General features: G+C 37.5%; 1 protein-coding gene across 3 annotated transcripts in view; it reads left to right on the plus strand.

Moving 5' to 3' along the window:
- Window positions 1-2,158: 2,158 nt before the first annotated feature.
- The window catches only part of SUPT3H (SPT3 homolog, SAGA and STAGA complex component), a 548,140-nt gene continuing 532,492 nt past the window's right edge, over window positions 2,159-17,806 (plus strand). For 2 of the 3 annotated variants that reach the window (XM_088023956.1, XM_028097856.2), the window contains exon 1: window positions 16,133-16,214. Coding sequence is in view for 1 of the 3 variants with exons in the window: in XM_028097860.2 (XP_027953661.2) it covers window positions 16,114-16,214 (101 nt within the window). In the remaining 2 variants the exon portion in view is untranslated. Of the gene's footprint in view, window positions 2,308-16,113; window positions 16,215-17,806 lie in introns of those variants that run through there. The other variant, XM_028097860.2, reaches the window with a different exon arrangement.

Consider the following 17,806-nt stretch of genomic DNA (forward strand, 5'->3'; position numbering starts at 1 on the left):
CTTTGTTTAAGGGACAGAGACATTTTTGTGGTGTGATGCATTCACTTGGTCTCCTGGCGTTTTCTCCACATGCTTTGGAAATCATGTATTTTTCTGAGAGATGGTAGTCGTGAATGTCTTAATTTCAGCAACAGCCTCATTGTTTTAACTTTGTTTTAATTAAGGTAACCTAGTAGCGTTGATAGTTTAGGATACTTGATAATAACCGAATGGAAGATATTTTGACCCTTTGTGTACAGCAGTGCTCTCAAACTACAAGCAAAATTATGGCTAAATCAAATTTTTAAAATGGATTTTAATAGATTCCAGGAGGTAGGAACGCTAGGATAACTCACGTGACTTCAAAGCTAAGATCTCTGCCAACAGCACAATTCGCAATTTCCTAAGAGTGAATTTTTGAGTTCCTTCTACCAGTGCCTGGTTTAATTCAGTTTCCGTTCTCCATGCCTCACTTTCATTAACTCCTGTTGCATGTGATTATATGTAGGTTAGACACCAGTAGCCTGAGAGTAAGAAGATCTGGGTTCTATTCTGAAAAGTTAGGTCAAATCTGGCCTCCACGTGATGCAGGTAAAACTCCCATGCAAATACTATGGCAACATTAACTGAATGTAATTTTAATTGAAACGATCTGCTTCGGGTTATATTTCCTTAGATGTAATATCAATTTTTGTCTTCATTTTCTCCTAATTATTTTCTTGGTAACATACTTGAAAGGGCTTTTCAACTACTGTATAAATTGGTTTTCTTTTGTAAGAAATGACAATTGTTACTTTCCCTTCCTTATTCTTTACACTTTGCCCAGCATTGCACTAAGCCCTGATTTACACATTATGATGAGATTTTTACATCCTAAATATATTTATTATTTTGGAACTTTTAAGTATTTGTCAAATTGTGAAGTGTTGGGGAGATTAAAGAGAACTAAACACAAAATTAACAGCAGACTCAACTATGACCCAGAGGAAATATTCAAATAAGTTGCTATTTTAAAAAACGGAAGCAATTAGGAAAAGATTTTGTCAGAACACAAATATTCATAGGCAAGAAAATAACTGAAGCTATAATGCTTTAAAAGACATGATGAAGGTTAGTAGTTGAATTTCTGTGAAATACTTTATAATATTGGACGTCACAGGAGTGGACGTAAGCATGGATGATAACTCAGTTTTCTTTCCTAAGCAGCTGAAAACAATGTTAAAAATATATATAACAAGACTTCATATACTGAAGTAATTGGCTATTGTATTAAAGAACTACATCTATAGCACTCAAATTGAGAGCACAGGACAGTCAGCTCAATAGTGGGGGTACAAGATTTAAAAATTAGGAACAGGACAAAATCCTAAGGAAAAATAAAAATAAGATCATCCAAAAACAACAACAAGCCACCCCTTGATATAGGAAAATATTTCAATTATAAAAACGCGGTCGTTAAATGCCTGAATTTGGTAAAATGAGTCTGGTGATGGGAGTGAGGGGTATTCATGGTGAACCATCATCATCTCACCGCCTCTCCAATGACTTTGCTGCAGAGGCAGGGTGGGGAGTGGTGGTGTTCGGGAGCCTGCAGAAGAGCTGGGAGTCTCACGGTCCCAGAAACACCCCCGTACTGCGGTCCCTTGGGGGAGCGGGTCTTTTTGGTCTCTCCGTTTCCCTTCCCCATCCTAAAAGCACAATCCGGTTAAGACTCCGATTCACCCCAGTTCCTAGACAGAAGCTCACACAGGACAATCTCTGCCCTGAAGCTGAAAACAAACTTCCAGTGTAGGTCACCCAACCGCTCGAAAACCCTAGCTCTGTCAGCTCCATTCTTAAAGAACGGCTTGGCCCTCGAACACCCTTCGATTCTCCGCTCAACTCCACTGCTCTCCCGGCAGGCCCCGCTTCGAGGCTAGCTGCCCGGATCAGGGTTTGCCGGCCGCAAGGAAAGAGACTGCGGGTGGCGCTCCACGACGCCCCGCCCCCGGCGAGCGTGGCGGAAGTGGCTTGCTCGGGAAAGGAGACCACGGCCACCTGGCCGAGCGCGCATGCGCCAGTGCCCGCGCAGCTAGTTGTGGGGGCATCTGCAGCGCTCCTTCCTCCGGCTCCGCAGCCTCCGCCCCACGGAGAGTCGGGCTCACGCCATTTTGTCCCCCCCCCCCCCCGCCCCGGCCGAGCCACCTTCTCCCTTTCTACACTCTCAGCCCTCCACCCGGCCCCTTTCCAAGCGTGTCCCGGGCCGCCGCAGCAGAAACCGCACCATCTCTCCCCACATTCTCCACGCGGGACGCGCCGCCGTGCCTACAAGTGTTCTTTAAATCAGAGGTTGTAGGGGGTGCGGGGGGCGGTGCGGGGCGGGCGGGGAGAGGTCTGCGATCCGGGAGGAACGGCGCGTGGCGAGCCCCGCGTCTCTGGGCCCCGGCCCCACCCTGGCCCCTGCCCGAGGGCGGCCGCGGGGGAGGAACGGGCGTTTGCGCTCAAGGGCTAAAGGGAGGACGGTCGTGTGAGGCGCTGGCCGGGCTCGGCACCCGGTCCTCCCGCCAAGCGTGGAGCTGGCTCTTGACTCCTCCCCGTCGGCGGGTGGGCGTGGGGCGAGGGGAGCTGGGCAGGCCAGCGGGAGCTGGCGTGGGGGTGTGTTAGGCACCTTTCGCGCGTCCTGTAGCTAGTGTTTTGCTGGGAAGAATCTTTACGGACGGAAATTGCTTTTTGGGCAGGGGGGAAGAAGCGTTAGGTAGCGTTAGGAAACGTGTAGCATCCAGGAAAACGAAAAGCCCCACTCTGTTCTCTGTGGGCTATGCCCACATCTGCGACCCCTGGGGAAATTATTTAGCCTGCTTTTGGCTGGGTGTTCCGTTCTGTAAATGGGGGTAGTAATAGCCTAGTTCAGCACCAGGCACTGATCAATTACATGTTAAGTGTAATTCATTTTAGTCTCTATGTTTTAAGAAATTCAGAATGACTGTGATCCTGTTTTCTAAATTAAAAATCAAGACGCTTGAAGGTCCTGTAAGCGAGAGTAGATTTATAGGAATAGTGGAATGTGATATCTGACACTCAGAGGCGACACTGACATGTGTTGTTAATGTACACGTGGATAAATTAGCATACCTTCCTGAGGCTGATACAAACTTTAAACTGTTTCGTTTGAAAGAAATTAGTATATATTTATCTGGGTGGAAAGGACTTAGGGTTTTAGCGTATGTTAGGAGTCAGAACTTTGGAAATGGAATTGAGCGAACCGTGCAGTGATTTACTTGAAGACCAAATTGAGGACGGAACTCCTGGAATTTCTGGTGGATGTTTCAGAGAGACAGGATTTGACGGACTATGAGAACAGTTTTTTGATGGTACTTTGCAAAAAGAGAATGCACTTCATTGCACTTCATTATGGCAAATTTCTTATCTCTGGGAATATTTAAGCAAACATCTAGAGCAGCCTAAGTCTAGAGCAGCAGTGTCCGATATTGTAGAACTTACTGCCATGATGGAAATAGTCTGTAATCTGTGCTGTACTAATATGGTATGCACTGGCCTCAGGTGGCTCTTGAGCACTTGAAATATGGCTAGTGCACTGAGGAATTTAATTTTAAATTTTGTTTTAATTAATTTAAATATAAGTAACCACAAGTGCCTGGTTGCTGCCTTATTGGACAGCCTAAGCTTGGAATTTAGACTTTGAGATCCCTTCCAATTCTTGATTTGGTTGAGTTCTAAGTCAAAGAAGACAACTCTTGGAACATTTATTGCCTTAGGGAATCATAATTATATTCAAATAATGCCTTTTGCTCAAATACTATAGTTCAAAGCATGGGTCTGTTAGTACTTATTTACAGCTTGACAAATTAAAGCAGATCATTCTTTTTACTCCTTAGGTTGTACAGCTAATGCCAGATTCATCTGGAGAGCCATAGCAATACTATCTGGCATTTCCTTTAATCATTTTTGTACCGTATGGTGGCCATGGATTTTCACTATCTTTTATCATTTTGGTTAGGTTTAGTGAAAACTTTTCAACTTTTTTATTCCTGAAGTTTTTTTTCCATTTGAAAGATGGTGTTTTTTTGTTTTATAACTTTTGTATAGTAAAGCAAATTGATAGTTTCTAGTAGTAACCTTTGAGCATTGGGCCATTTTATTTTATTTTTTAAAGATTTTACTTGAGAGAGAGCTCTAAGGGGATGGGGGAGGAGCAGAGGGACAGGGGAAGCAGTCTTCCCACTGAGCAGGGAGCCTGATGTGGGGCTTGATTCCAGGACCCTGAGATCACGACCTGAGTGGAAAGCCGACATTTAACTGAGCCTCCCAGGTGCCCCACATTGGGCCATTTTAGAAATAGTTTTGTGGTTATTGGTATTCAAAACTTTTGAAGAGATAGTCTGAAACTTGGTGATATTTGTAAGATTTCTTTCTTTGATATCTGTAGATTTTTTTTTTTAAGCAGATGTCTATAAAGTTAGGTTGGAGAATAAAACTTAAAAAAACCTTTTTTTATAGATAGCACCCTTAACTCTGGCCTGGTGTCTGTAAAATGGTGTCCTTGATCTCAAGGCTGAAGATACTCGGTAGATCTAGGCCAAAAATTTAAAGCTCATGGATTAAGCATATACAGAGAATAACCTATAACATACAAATCAAAATGGGTTGCTCTTATATAGGGTGATTGTATACCCCATCTTCTCTGCGACAGTCATTGTTTAGGGCCTGTTTGTCCTGGCATAATTATTAATAGAGCCCCTTTCTTATAAAAAATGTCCCAGTTGGTACCACATAAAAATATGATCACCCTACTTTTATTCTTGTTGAAATTTGTAATTTGTAATTTTAAGAGGATTAACCATATTGCAGTCGCACAAAAGTACGAAAGTATTGAGAGAATTATTGCTTGTGTGCTTAAATAATAGATAAGATATCTGGAATAAGGCCAGCAAGTGACATATCCATTTAAGCCACTCATAATTACAAATTTTTACTTCTCTCCGTATATTGAATGGAAATCTTGGGCAGGTTGATTTTTGTTTTTTTCTGCTTAAATGATCTTTTGGTATAGGAGGCTGCAAAGAAAGTCAGACCATGTCAATCAAATCAGAAGACTGAGTATTCTTGTTGAAAATAATACCCATTTTATTTTATGGTGAAGTTGAATAGTGAAGTCGGTCAGAAATCTGTTTATTATGCATTTAGAATGTTCAAGAAGGATTAGTTCACTTAAATAGTGAAGAAAAATACTTCAGCCAAATGCATTATTGTATTAATTTATACTGTGGTAGGTAAAATGTTTTATTGAGAGTCAAACACACTTGGTTTGAGTCCTTACTCTGCTGAGGATTAAAGGAGGTAATCCATGTAATGCATTGTGTACAGCAAAGCACATAAGTGAGTGCTCAATAAATATTAGCTGTTTTACCCTTAAGTTTATTAATTTTTTAAAAGATTTTGTTTATTTATTTGAGAAAGAGAGCACAAGCAGGGGGAGCGGCAGGCAGAGGGAGGGGGAGAAGCAGGCTCCCCGCTGAGCAGGGAGCCCGATGCGGGGCTCAATCCCAGGACCCTGGGATCACGACTTGAGCCGAAGGTAGTCGCTCAACAAATTGAGCCACCCAGGCACCCCTTAAGATTATTGGATAAAGGATCTGGAAGAGATATTGATGTTCTGAGATACATTGTGGATAGGTGCAAAGAAGTACTTAAAACTAATTCTGAAAACCTCAGGTTAGTCCTTCTCTGCCATATTCTCTCTTTGTTACTTCAGTTAAAGTATTTAACCTCTCTGAGCCTTAATTTCTTCTGTAAAATGGAATTAGTATCTCAACTCATCTTAGCCTTCTCACAGGATTGTTGAAGACTTCAGAAGAGAATTACACAAATTGTCTTGCTTTACAGACATTTTATTATTTAATTAGTTTTGTCTCAGCTTGTCAGCCTACTATCTCTAGTAAAGACTGACCTTAAATCTGCAAAAATTGTTGTGTATTTTTATTTGTAAAACACTATAGAGTATTATAGGCACTACCTAAGGTTGCTCTTTTTAACAGTACTGTAAATCATGGTATTAGTGCTTTACTGATCTGGTTGCAATATATTTTCTTTTTTTTTTTCCCCAAGATTTATTTATTTTAGGGGGGCGGGGGAGAGGGAGAGAGAATCCTAAGCAGGCTCCACAATGAGCATGTAACCTGACTCAGTCCCAGGACCCTGAGATCATGACCTGAGCTGAAACCAAGAGTGGATGCTTAACTGACTAAGCCACCCAAGTGCCTGTGATATATTTTCTGCACAAAACAACTACGTATTACTGCTAAGGGAGACCCAGCATTTTAATGGACATTTGATGTATTCCATCTACTGTGCAAAATGCTGTATCTCATTTGTTTATCCACATATGTGTCATTCCCACTTAATAGGTGATACCGATGAGGCTGTTACTTTCTGGAATGGTTATGTCAGTTTTTTGGCGTTATACTGCTGCCTCTGATAATATCTGGCTGATAGTGGATATTGAAGGTTAAATAAGGCAATGAATATGAAAATAGCATGCTATCTGGCATATGGTATGTAGTAGTTGCTGAAAAAAATCGTTGATCATTAAATTCATAGGGCAGTAAATTGAAAGAATTTATGTGAGTGTACTTTATAAATGCAAAATACTATACAAATATAAATTATTTTAAAATCTTGAAGTGTACTCTTGTTTTAAATGCTATGTCTTCAGTCTTATGACTGAAGATTGTATATTTCACTTCTTTCATATTATTTGCTTCTAGATCTTTAAAGGACTACTCCTATTCATAACATTCCTTCTTTGAGAATATAGATGTTTAATGATAATACTTTGTGATATGTTTTTAAGAAACTGTAATTTTGCTTGGATTCTTCTTTCTTTTTCTTCTTCTTCATCATCATCATGATAATAAACTGAGTGCTTTCTGTGTACCAGGCACTGTCCTGAGTGCTTTATATATATATATATATATATATAACTTCATGTAATCTACAAGAGGAGTATACTTTTAACCTGCATTTTAAAGATGAGGGAATTGAGGCAGGGAGGTGATGTGATTTGCCCAAGGTCACATGGTAAGTGTTTGAGCCTGTATTTGAACTCCAGAGCCCAGCTATTTACTGCTAAACTGTGAGTTGGCATAGGCAGATACTTCACAACAAAGTTCACTATGACAAACACATTGTGGAGGTCTTGTGAGTTAATTATGATCAACTTTTATTTGTATGTTTCTTGTGGGATAGTAGAAAGAACTCTGGACCAGAAGTCAGGGGACCTCAGTTTTAGTCCCAGCTGTATCACTAAATAGTGATGTGTCCTTGGGCAGTTCAAGAAACCCCTCTGGACTTCAGTTTCCTCACCTGAAAAACGAGGGATTTGGATGAAATTAGTTTTTTTTAAACTGTAGTTCTGAACCTCAGATGTCTTTGGTCCCCCTCCCGCCAATCTGTATAGTTATAGTTTTGTCTATTATAATTGTTTATCCATCTGCCTCAGATTTACTTTTAAGCAAAGACTTCCTGAACTTTTAAAGTCATCAGTCTCTAAGATAACTTAATGACAAGTCCCCTGACTACTTACTATGTGTACAACTTCTCAGTAATTTCACATTATTTTAGTGTGTTAAAGGAGATAGGCATTGTTTACAAATGAAAAAAACTAAGGCACTAAAATGGGAGATTTGTGAATTTTTGTAAAAATACATATGTACATGGGCAGAATATTTCAGGTTATCAGCTACCTGGGATCAAAGCCTGATTTTTGTTAGACTTGTGACCTTTAACCAGTTTTTACTCTCGCTTTCCTCATTGGTAGGGGCATCATAACATGCCTTGTAGGGTGAGTATGAGCAAATGTGAACTAATAATAGGTGAAAGTCCTTTATAAACTATGAAATGCTTATACAAATTTAGCGATTTTTTACATGGCAAAAGCAAATTTCTAATTCCTTTTTCTTTTTAATCACATGAACTGTGTTTTTAACCACATCAGATAGTTTATTGACTTGTTTATGTTTAAAAGAGACTACTCATAAGGTTAAATATTTCTAGAATGTGAATCTAGAGTGGTAGAGAATCTCGATGTTTAAGAGAGCTCCCTTTTTGACGTCTTTGTCAAATACGCATGCTATTAAAAATATAACTGGCTAAAAAATTTTGCATTTATTTTATCTGAAAAGTTAACCATTAAGTCACTTAATTGTATGATATTTTATGTAAAAACAGCAGTGTTTTAATATGAGAAAAGTAAGCTTGCCATTTTGTCAGGGTTCGAATGTGAGGTATTTGAGGATGATTGGTGCGCACATTTGCAGTGCTCCTCAAGACCTATTTTTGCAAAGAATAAATTTTTTTTTTGAAACTCAATATTTCCCTAAGAGAGTACTGGATATGAAAGCACTTGAAATAGAAACCTATATTAATCTGAGACTGAGGAAGAAAAACGTAATAATAAAACTGCACGGTTCTCTGAGCAGTCTGTTACTGGGCTCCTATGTCTGTAGGTTAAAAAGAGGTAGTTGCTCCTGTAGCCAACTAGGATATGTAAATGCACCATTTCTATCTGCCTATTGGGAATTTTCATAGTTTATAGATGTTTTGATATTCTTTTCAATTCAGATAGATTTTTTGGATGCCTGATATGTGGGAGCCACTGTTGTCTTTATAACACTTCTCTGAGAGAGGCAGAAATTATTCTTGACAGATGGGGAAACTGAACTTGAGAGACTAGTTGGGCCTTATTTTAAGATTCTACTGTATTGATTAATTATCCGTCTTAGCACAACCTTCAATTTTCTGCCTTACAACATCTGTCGTAAAACTCCTACAGGATTTCATATCCACTTGAATGTCTAATAGTTGTCTCAGACTCAGTAGGGCTCAAACTGAACTCCTGGTTTGTTTTTTCCTTTTCAGTTTTCCTGATCTCAGTAAATGGCACACCATCCAACCTGTTTGTTGCTCAGGCTCCAACTTCAGCGTCAACTTCAGTCATCCTTAACTGCTTTTGTTTCATACCGCCTGTCTAATCCATCAGCAATCAGCTCTGTCTTCAAAATATATTCCAGAAGACTCATCACTTCTCACCATCTCCACTTGTTCCACTAATTCAGGCCACTGTCCTCCCTTGTCTAAACAACTTCAGTAACTTTCTCACTGGTCTTGCTTGTACCTTTGCTTCTTCAGAGTATAATGTCACAGCAGTGAGAGTTAGCTTTTTAAAACCCAAAATATTTCAGGGGTGCCTGGATGGCTCAGTCAGTTGAGCCTCTGACTCTTGATTTTGGCTCAGGTCATGATCTCAGGGTATTGAGATGGAGCCCCGTGTTGGGCTCTGCACTCAGTCAAGAATCTGCTTGGGGTTCTGTCTCTGTCCCTGTGCCCCGCCCATCCCCTGTGCTTGTGCATGCACGCGCGCAAGCACTCTCGCTCTCTCTCTCGAAAATAAATAAATCTTAAAAGAAAACCTAAAATATTCCAAGTCTCTTCCTTTGTCACAATTCTGTAATAGTTTCACATTATAGTCAACTAAAATTTAATCTCCATGGCCTAGAGGGCTTTATATCATCTGCCTCTTGCTACCTACCAGACCTTATTTTCTACTGCTTATCCCCTTTGTTCTCTTCACTTGAGCCACGTTGGCCTCAGGTCTTGGTACTTTGCTATTCTTTTTGCCTGGAAGTTCTCCAGAGCTCCCTGCCGGGCTTCGTTCAGATCTTCTATTAAATGTCACCTCCTGGTTGAAAACAACTTGTTTAATTTGTTTTCAAAGTATTTGTCACTATCTGGTATTATATTTATATGCTCATCTCCAGCATTATATTTATATGCTTGTCTCCTGCATTATAACATCTTTTTGTCAACTCAGTCACGACCATATCCCAAGCTTTTACAACAGTGTTTGGCCTATAGTACATGCCCAGTAAATAGTTAGGAATGTATAAAGCCAATGAACAGGTGGTGCATTGGCTTTAAATAAGGAGGTGACTTGAATGTCCTAGGAGGGAATCAGGAGAAGGAACAGTGGCTTTGGAGAGCTGAGTGGAGAGAGTAAATAAAGGCTTTTCATTTCTTTGTGAAGGAGGAGGTACAGATGCAGTCATCTGCCAACAGTTGGGGAAGTTTATTTTATTAACAAACTAAAATAATGTGTGTGCACTGAAATATTTAATGTTAAACAAAAGGATTAGTAAATGAAAACATTAGATGAAAGGGAAAGGAGAATTCCTGATGATCACGAGTCTGGGAAGGCTTCTTGGAGATACTGAGCTTAGGTTGGGCTTTTCTAGGCAGCTAGGATTTGGAGAGGAAACGAAAGGTATTGTAAATAGGAAGAATTACAGGCTAAAGATTCAGAAGAACCTGGGATGGTTTGGGAGATAACTGGATATTTGCTTTGACTGCTATGGGAAAGGAGACTGCAGAGGTCCTGTGGGACTGATTTTAGACAAGTTTTGTCCTCCAGGTGAAAGAGAAATTTTGGATGCTTTGAGTAGAGGAGTAACAAATATTTAGAATGAGTACTCTGGAGATGGTGTGCAGAATTAATTAGAAAGGTGGGAGATGGGTTTAAGGTGAGATTGGAAAGGAAGAGATTGCATTAGAATTGCTTTATTAAAATAAATATGCCAGGAGCAGACTGCATGGATGTCGTCAGGAAAGGAGCTGGCGAATCAAAAATGCCTTGGATTTTTTTGGACTTCTGTGACTGAGGAGTAGTGTTGCTCTTAATAGAACTGGGAATGTTGGACAGGGAAGCAGGTTTGGTGGGGAAAATATACCAGGAAATAGTATAATATATTACAGAGAAGAGTTTTTCTGTCTATGAATATGAAGCCTTTGATAATTATATTAAAAAGGTGGTTCTCTATTTATAGTATAGCTAATAACTTGCCATTTTGATCATCGGGTGTTCCTTATGAAAATTTGTAGCTTCTTATCCATACTTACTAGAATCAAACTGATTTTGGTTAGGAGGTACTTATTCCTGTTCCAGTAGTTTTTAAGAAAAATAATTGCTCAATGAATGGTAAGGAAGAATGTTTACATTCCAATCTTACTGCTTTTTATGGTGCTTCATAATTTTCAACATACTTTCACTTCTGCACTTTGATTTTATAGTAATCCAGTGGCCTATGGATAGTTCAGATGTGCTATTCACTTATCTTTTTTGTTGTTGTTGTTTAATGCAGTTAAATATGCTTTATTTTCAGATTGTAACAAGTATTAAATCTCAGGACAGTTCCCATAATAATTGACTGGGTCTTAGCTGCTCCTCTTGTCTCGTAGTATCTTGGGCATTATCTCTAAACTCATTCCATTGAATATATCTGATCTGTTAACTTCAGTAGGCTATAAGCTACTAAATGGCATAAATATGTCTTATCTTTGTATTCCTTGTTACACCATACAGTAATTTGATCATTCACGCAACATTTACTGAGAATCGGCAGTGGTAGGCAGCATATTAGGTATTAAAGTTACAGAATAAACAGTGTCCTGTCATTAAGCAGTTAGCAGTTCGATGACAAAGAAATAGTTAACACTGTAGTGTGAGAAGTGCTATGATCGATGCATGTTAGTTTAGGTTCTGAACTCATTTAATATGGGGTAAGTGAATACAAATGATTTTTAGTTATGAAAATACAATTAGCAGTTTCAGAAAAATTGCTATTCATTTTGAAACAGTTATAAATTATGTGAGTATTCTGTTCTTGGGGTTGTTCATGGTATGTTGCTTCTTTTTTAGCAGGTAATTGTATGGACTCTTGAGCTTTATACCTTCTGAAGTCCACTTGAAATGGGGCATATATAAATATATTGGAATTATCATTGTGTCATCCCAAATATTTAACATTTTGTACACTTAATTTTTTTTATTTTTTACATTCTCAGTGATTGATCATTTGGCATTATTTTTCACAGCAGGAGAAATTTACATCATGATGTAACTTGAGTTTTTGTTTTTTTTTTAAACAACAGAACCAGAATGCAGTGTATAATAGTGTTGGCTTAACCATAATTGCTTCCTGCCTTTGGAGTTCTATGAAAATGAGAATGTCTGATTGTAACAGTTTTCTCTTAATTTATATGATGTAGGATGTTCAGCTTATGAGTGATTGGAATTGGAACTGTGTATGCTCAGAATCAGTACATAGGTCTGCTGAATTAATTTTCCTCAGCAGTGATGTAATAGAAGAAATGATAAAACTGGGTGCCTGGGTGGCTCAGTCGTTAAGCGTCTGCCTTTGGCTCAGGTCATGATCCCAGAGTCCTGGGATCGAGCGCCCCATCGGACTCCCTGCTCCGCAGGAAGCCTGCTTCTCCCTCTCCCACTCCCCCAGCTTGTGTTCCCTCTCTCGCTGTGTCTCTCTGTCAAGTAAATAAACAAACAAATAAATAAATAAGTGAAATGATAAAACATTCTGCTGTCTTAATAAATGGGTAGACTGATGGATTTCACAATCCAGATATTCATGTTTTGATGGTTCTATAACTAGTAATAAAGTTTTCAACTCTTTGAGCTATTTTAAGCCAAAGGTGTTTCATGGTATTTCTTCTTTGGTCATTTAGCACCAAAAATGTGAGCTATAATTAGAAACCCAGTAGCATGTTCATTAAATTTTTGTTTAATTCACATTTGTAACGTATAACTTTACTACAATTAAAAAAATTTTTTGTTATAGTATTTTCTGAGGGAAAGGGTATATCCTTAATGCCATCATTTTAAAATAAAAGATGTCACTTTTTCTACTCTGGAATAGGATTTTACAGGTGTGACATAGTATTGGACCTTGACTTAATAATCAGGTGTAAATGTAAGTATTAATCAGAGATGAACTTACTCTTTGGGTTCACATTTAAACTGTGGCATGTTGAAATCATCTAGGCCTCCATCTGCACATCTGAATTCATTTTGTAAAATATGGCAAACAGCTGCATTTCAATTGAAAGCTAAAACAACTGCAGGACATTAACCCATTGAGAAGATTACAGTAGGTTTTCAGTTCCATGTTAACTGTATTTATTAGAGAAAATTGACTTGAGTGCTTCTGCTTTTAACTGACTTTTTTTTTTTAATGTCTAGGAGAAAGGAAATAGAGCATTGGGTTGATAGGACTTTGATGTGTAAAGAAGTTATGTCTAAAGAAGTTAATTATCTAAATCAAACAAAATGCGGATATGGGAAATAATTATTTTAAAGATTCTAATGAGCTATCAGCTCATCATGTCAGAAAAATGTTATTCACCTGTTTGATTTAAAAATTAACTTGACTGTGAAAGGATGATCGTGGTTATAATAAACTAGGATTGGGACCTTTTACCTCTTACCAATAAATACTCTTGATACGAAACATTTGCAGTAGGGGGACAACTGAAGAGAGCTGTGGTTTTAATAAGAATTTACTTTTGGAAGTGTCTCCTCTTCAGAGCATTAAAACAGGGTAACTGGATTTGCAAAGTGAAAAAGGGACAGATTGCTCCAGCAGTGTCATGGAACATTAGGCCACAGGATCGTGCCATAGCCTGGCATGTCTTCCAGTCTGACGTGAGTCAACTTAAATCATAACTGTTTTTGGAGGCTGGGGTTAATACATAAACTTTGACTTTAACGTTTTCTCTGGGACATCATATCGTTGCCAGTGTTCTGGTGGGACAGGGAAACTGTTTCGAAGGTCCTTGAGAGAGCCAGGTTCCTTTTTTTATCACTGTCCTGATTCTGTAGGACTGTTCCTAGAAGTCACTGGGTTCCTGTCTGTCTTCCCCCAATCTTGGATTTGGTGATGTGATTTTTTTTTTTTTTTTTAACCTGAGTTCTAATGGTGATGTTTCTTTTCCTATATTATTTGTAGAAAAAAGTACTTATTTTAAAAGTCTGTGTAGAAGAAAACTGAGGCTTAAAAAAAGTCGATGGTCTTTCATAGCATTAGCTTCTTTATGTGTTTTAGAATTTTGGTTTTCAGGCTCAATTTGAGTAAAAGGTTTTTCCTTCTCTGCTCTTTCATTTGGCCTGGCCCTTAGGGACCTCATACTAGACCAGGGTTTATATTGGCAGATAGTTGGCCTTGCCACAGAAGGATATTGGGATATTCCAGATCTAGCCAGCCAGCTAGCATGCTGCTCATCTTAGACCTCTGTCTTGTTGCCTTCTCTCAAAAGCTTCGTATATTGCCTATCTCAGGCAGTGGTTTATAGTAGTGGTTTATAGTAGTTATAACAAATAAATAGTTTTGTTTTTTGTTTTTTCCAGTTGTCTTCATGGAGCCCAGTCCTTCCATCTCAGAGCTTGGTGAATAACCCTGGTTCAGGTTTCCTATATCAGTTTTAGCCTCCATTGCCCACAGGAGCTGTCAGGTTAGAGGATGTATTAAGAAGATAAATTTTGCAGCGAGGTGAAGAATGAACTGAGATGGAAAGAGAGAAGCTATAAGTAGTGCTTATAGAGAGGGCCATAACAGTAGAACAAGATGGGGAGGATGTAAGAACATAAAGTAGAATTTGTTTACAAATTATAGGATGCAGAAGAAGGAGTCAAAGATTTTGAGCTAGGATGACTGCTAGCAGTAGTGATGTCAGTACTAAAAAGTATTTTATAAGGAAACTAAGTATTTAATATTGAAGTGCGTTAAGGTCTTTTAGTGAAAATATTCAAGTTTCTTAGACTTGTGATTGTGAAAAAAGAGTAACCTAAATTTGTCATATAAAAAAGCTTTTAGCTGATCAATGGAGAATTCTTAAGGTCTGTGTACAATAATAAGATTAACATTGTATGCTTACTGTGTGCTAAGACCTGTTCTGAATGCTTTGTACATATTAGTTCATTGAATGTTCACAACAACCCTAAGAATGTGGGATTATCATTCCCATTTTAAAGATGAAGGAACTGAAGCACAAAGAAGTTAAGCCATTTGCCCAAAGTCCCGGTAAAGTAGCAGAACTGGGATTTGAACCTAGGCAGTCTGATTCCTGACTTCTCCTACTTTTCTACAGGATACCTAAAGTTTGCAGTACTGCTTTATTGTATCATATATTCAAATCTGCAGATCATTTTAAAGGAAAATTATATTGCAAAATTTATATGGACATAGGAAATAATAGCTAACATTTATTGAGTACTTACTGAGTAACAGTTGAGGCTTTTATCTGCTTTCATTATTTTAATGTTACTTTCACTAATTCTTGTTTATGGGACTGCCACATGCATTAAATAAAATAGCATATATTAGGATTGGCATCTACTTTTCCCCTTATGCATCAGCTTAATTGTATTGGGAAAAAAAGGTCACATTTTAAATTGATGATTTACTTAACCATGAGATTATAAAATATCACAGTGTTTACTTCTGATCTACTGATTGACTTTATTTTTATTATTTATATTTTAGGCTTTGGTTTGGTTAGATTATGCAGTGGTTTTCTAATTTTGTATCTTATAGCTGTGCAACTCTTTCTTTATATTAACTCTTACTTGGAACCCCAATACATGACGTAGAAAAATCAGAGTTGTTCTCTGATTCTGGATGGAACCGGGAGGGTATGCTTTGGGGCCACTGGGAGCTCCTCAATATATTGCCCGTGAACCTTAGGGCTCCCTGGAACACATTCTGAAAACCATGGAGTTCTAGTAAAGTATTTTAATGAGTCTTTTTCTTCTATTATTTATTAAAAATTTGTACTAAAATGTTTATCACTTAAGTGAGTACTTTTTTGATATCGTATTTGACTAAGCAGTTTTTTCCTCTTTACTGCTTCATTTTAAAGATTTATTTATTTGAGAGAGAGAGAGCGCATGTGAGTGTGGTGGGTGGGGGGAGGGGCAAAGGGAGAGGGAGAGAGAATCCCAAGTAGACCCCATGCTGAGAGCGGAGTCCTAGGCGGGGCTTGATCCCAGGACCCTGAGATCACGACTTAAGTGGAAACCAAGAGTTGGATGCTTAACTGCACCACCCAGGTGCCCCCTCTTTACTATTTCATTTTAATAAAGAACATTAAGTATGGACAAGTCAGATTTATGAACAAATTAGAAATTTAAAATTTTCTATACTTTTTGAAGTAATTTATAATTGCTTCCATTTTCCATGCATTTATTTATAGTTAAATACATTTTGTAAGCTTTATTTCTTTTTTATTTAGATGAATAATACTGCAGCCAGCCCAATGTCTACTGCTACTTCAAGTAGTGGAAGAAGTACAGGGAAGTCTATAAGCTTTGCAGCAGAGTTACAGAGTATGATGTAAGTATGTCTCTGCATTACATATTACTATTTTAGTTTATTCAGGTTGATAAAAGACAACAAAAATTATAAAATTTCTAAAACTTAACTTGGAAATGTGTAATCAAGTAAAAATGAAATAGTCTGATAATAGTTTAAATAGCCATATGCAAAAGGGGCAAAAAGGGGTTAAAAATGCTAGAATACAAAATGCAAAAGTTATTGTTGGCTACAGCTTTGTATTTGAAAAATAAATATTGGCTTATCTTTGTAAAAGAATGAACAATCACATGAATATTTTTGCTGTAGTTATTATCTGTTCAAATCTGTGTTACAGATTGTTTATTACTATTTTAGTTTTAGATTTAGAGAATTTTGAGATTGATTATATACTTAGTTCAGATGTTTTCACAGAGAGGTTCTCATTTTTTCACAAATATAATAATTCCATGAGCCTAATTTAAATTACTTTCTAGTTTTGATATAATTTGAAATCATTGTATTGCTGAACGTTGAGAAAAAATTTAGAACATTTAAAAAACACATTTATTAGCTTGATTTCTGGCTTCTTCCATTGAGTGACATGGCATATCTTGACTTGACAGGAGATAGCGCATTTATTAGAGATGTCTGCTGGCATATATTAGTTTTTCTTTATTATTGTTTCAGCAGACAGTTACCTGCATAAATGGGTCAACACATTAGAGCTCTTCTTTTCCTGTGGATACATTATTTATGACACACAGGGCAAGTTGAAAAGAATGTTTCTGTTGACGATTTAAGTATCTTCCTCTCGTGGGTGTATATTGATAGTCCTCATAGTGGATTAACTTTACTGTGTGATGATTATTTTTCAAATACATATGCTGTTCATACACGTGGTAAACATTAGATAACACTGAGAACATTTAGATCTTAGGTTCTCAAGCTTTTTGGTCTGAGGATCCTTTTACATTCTTAGTTGTTGAAGACCTTAAACAGCATTTATTTATGTAGGTTGTATCCATAAATACTTATTGCTTAAAGTTTAGAGCTGAGGAAAAAAACATTAATTTATTTGAAAAATAGTAAACCTATTATATGTTAACATAAATAACATGTGCCCTATAAAAATAATTATATTCTTAAACCAAAACTCAGTAACATTTTGTTAGATAAGATGAGAATAAATTTAATATATTAATTTAGGAGTTATATGAGGGGAGCCTGTGTTTTAAATTATGGAAAATGTTAAGGGTTCATGCTGGTATACACTTTTATGTAATAAGCTTTTTCATTTTAGTTTTGTTGCTTTACATTAAGAATTTTTTATGTTGCATAATGTTAATTATGTTTCAAAATAATAAATGTGCTTTAGAAGGTTTACAGTAAAGTGAAGAAATTTATTTTCCTGTAGAGCTGGTTCATTGATTTACTTTGCATTTTTAAAAGCTTTTAATTTCAAACTCAAGAAATTACAGAGAATAGGATAATGAACTCCATGCGTCCATCATCCAACCTTAACAATAATTGTGTTTTGCTAGTCTTATTTAACCTACTCTCCACTTTTCTTTTGTAAAATATTTTAAAGCAAATCCCAGACATCATATTTCAAAGTTGGTGGTATTTATTAA

Source organism: Eumetopias jubatus, unplaced genomic scaffold (assembly GCF_037043125.1).
Source record: "Eumetopias jubatus isolate StellerSeaLion01/CBP00866 unplaced genomic scaffold, mEumJub1_p1.0 scaffold_6, whole genome shotgun sequence".
Taxonomy (NCBI): Eukaryota; Metazoa; Chordata; class Mammalia; order Carnivora; family Otariidae; genus Eumetopias; species Eumetopias jubatus.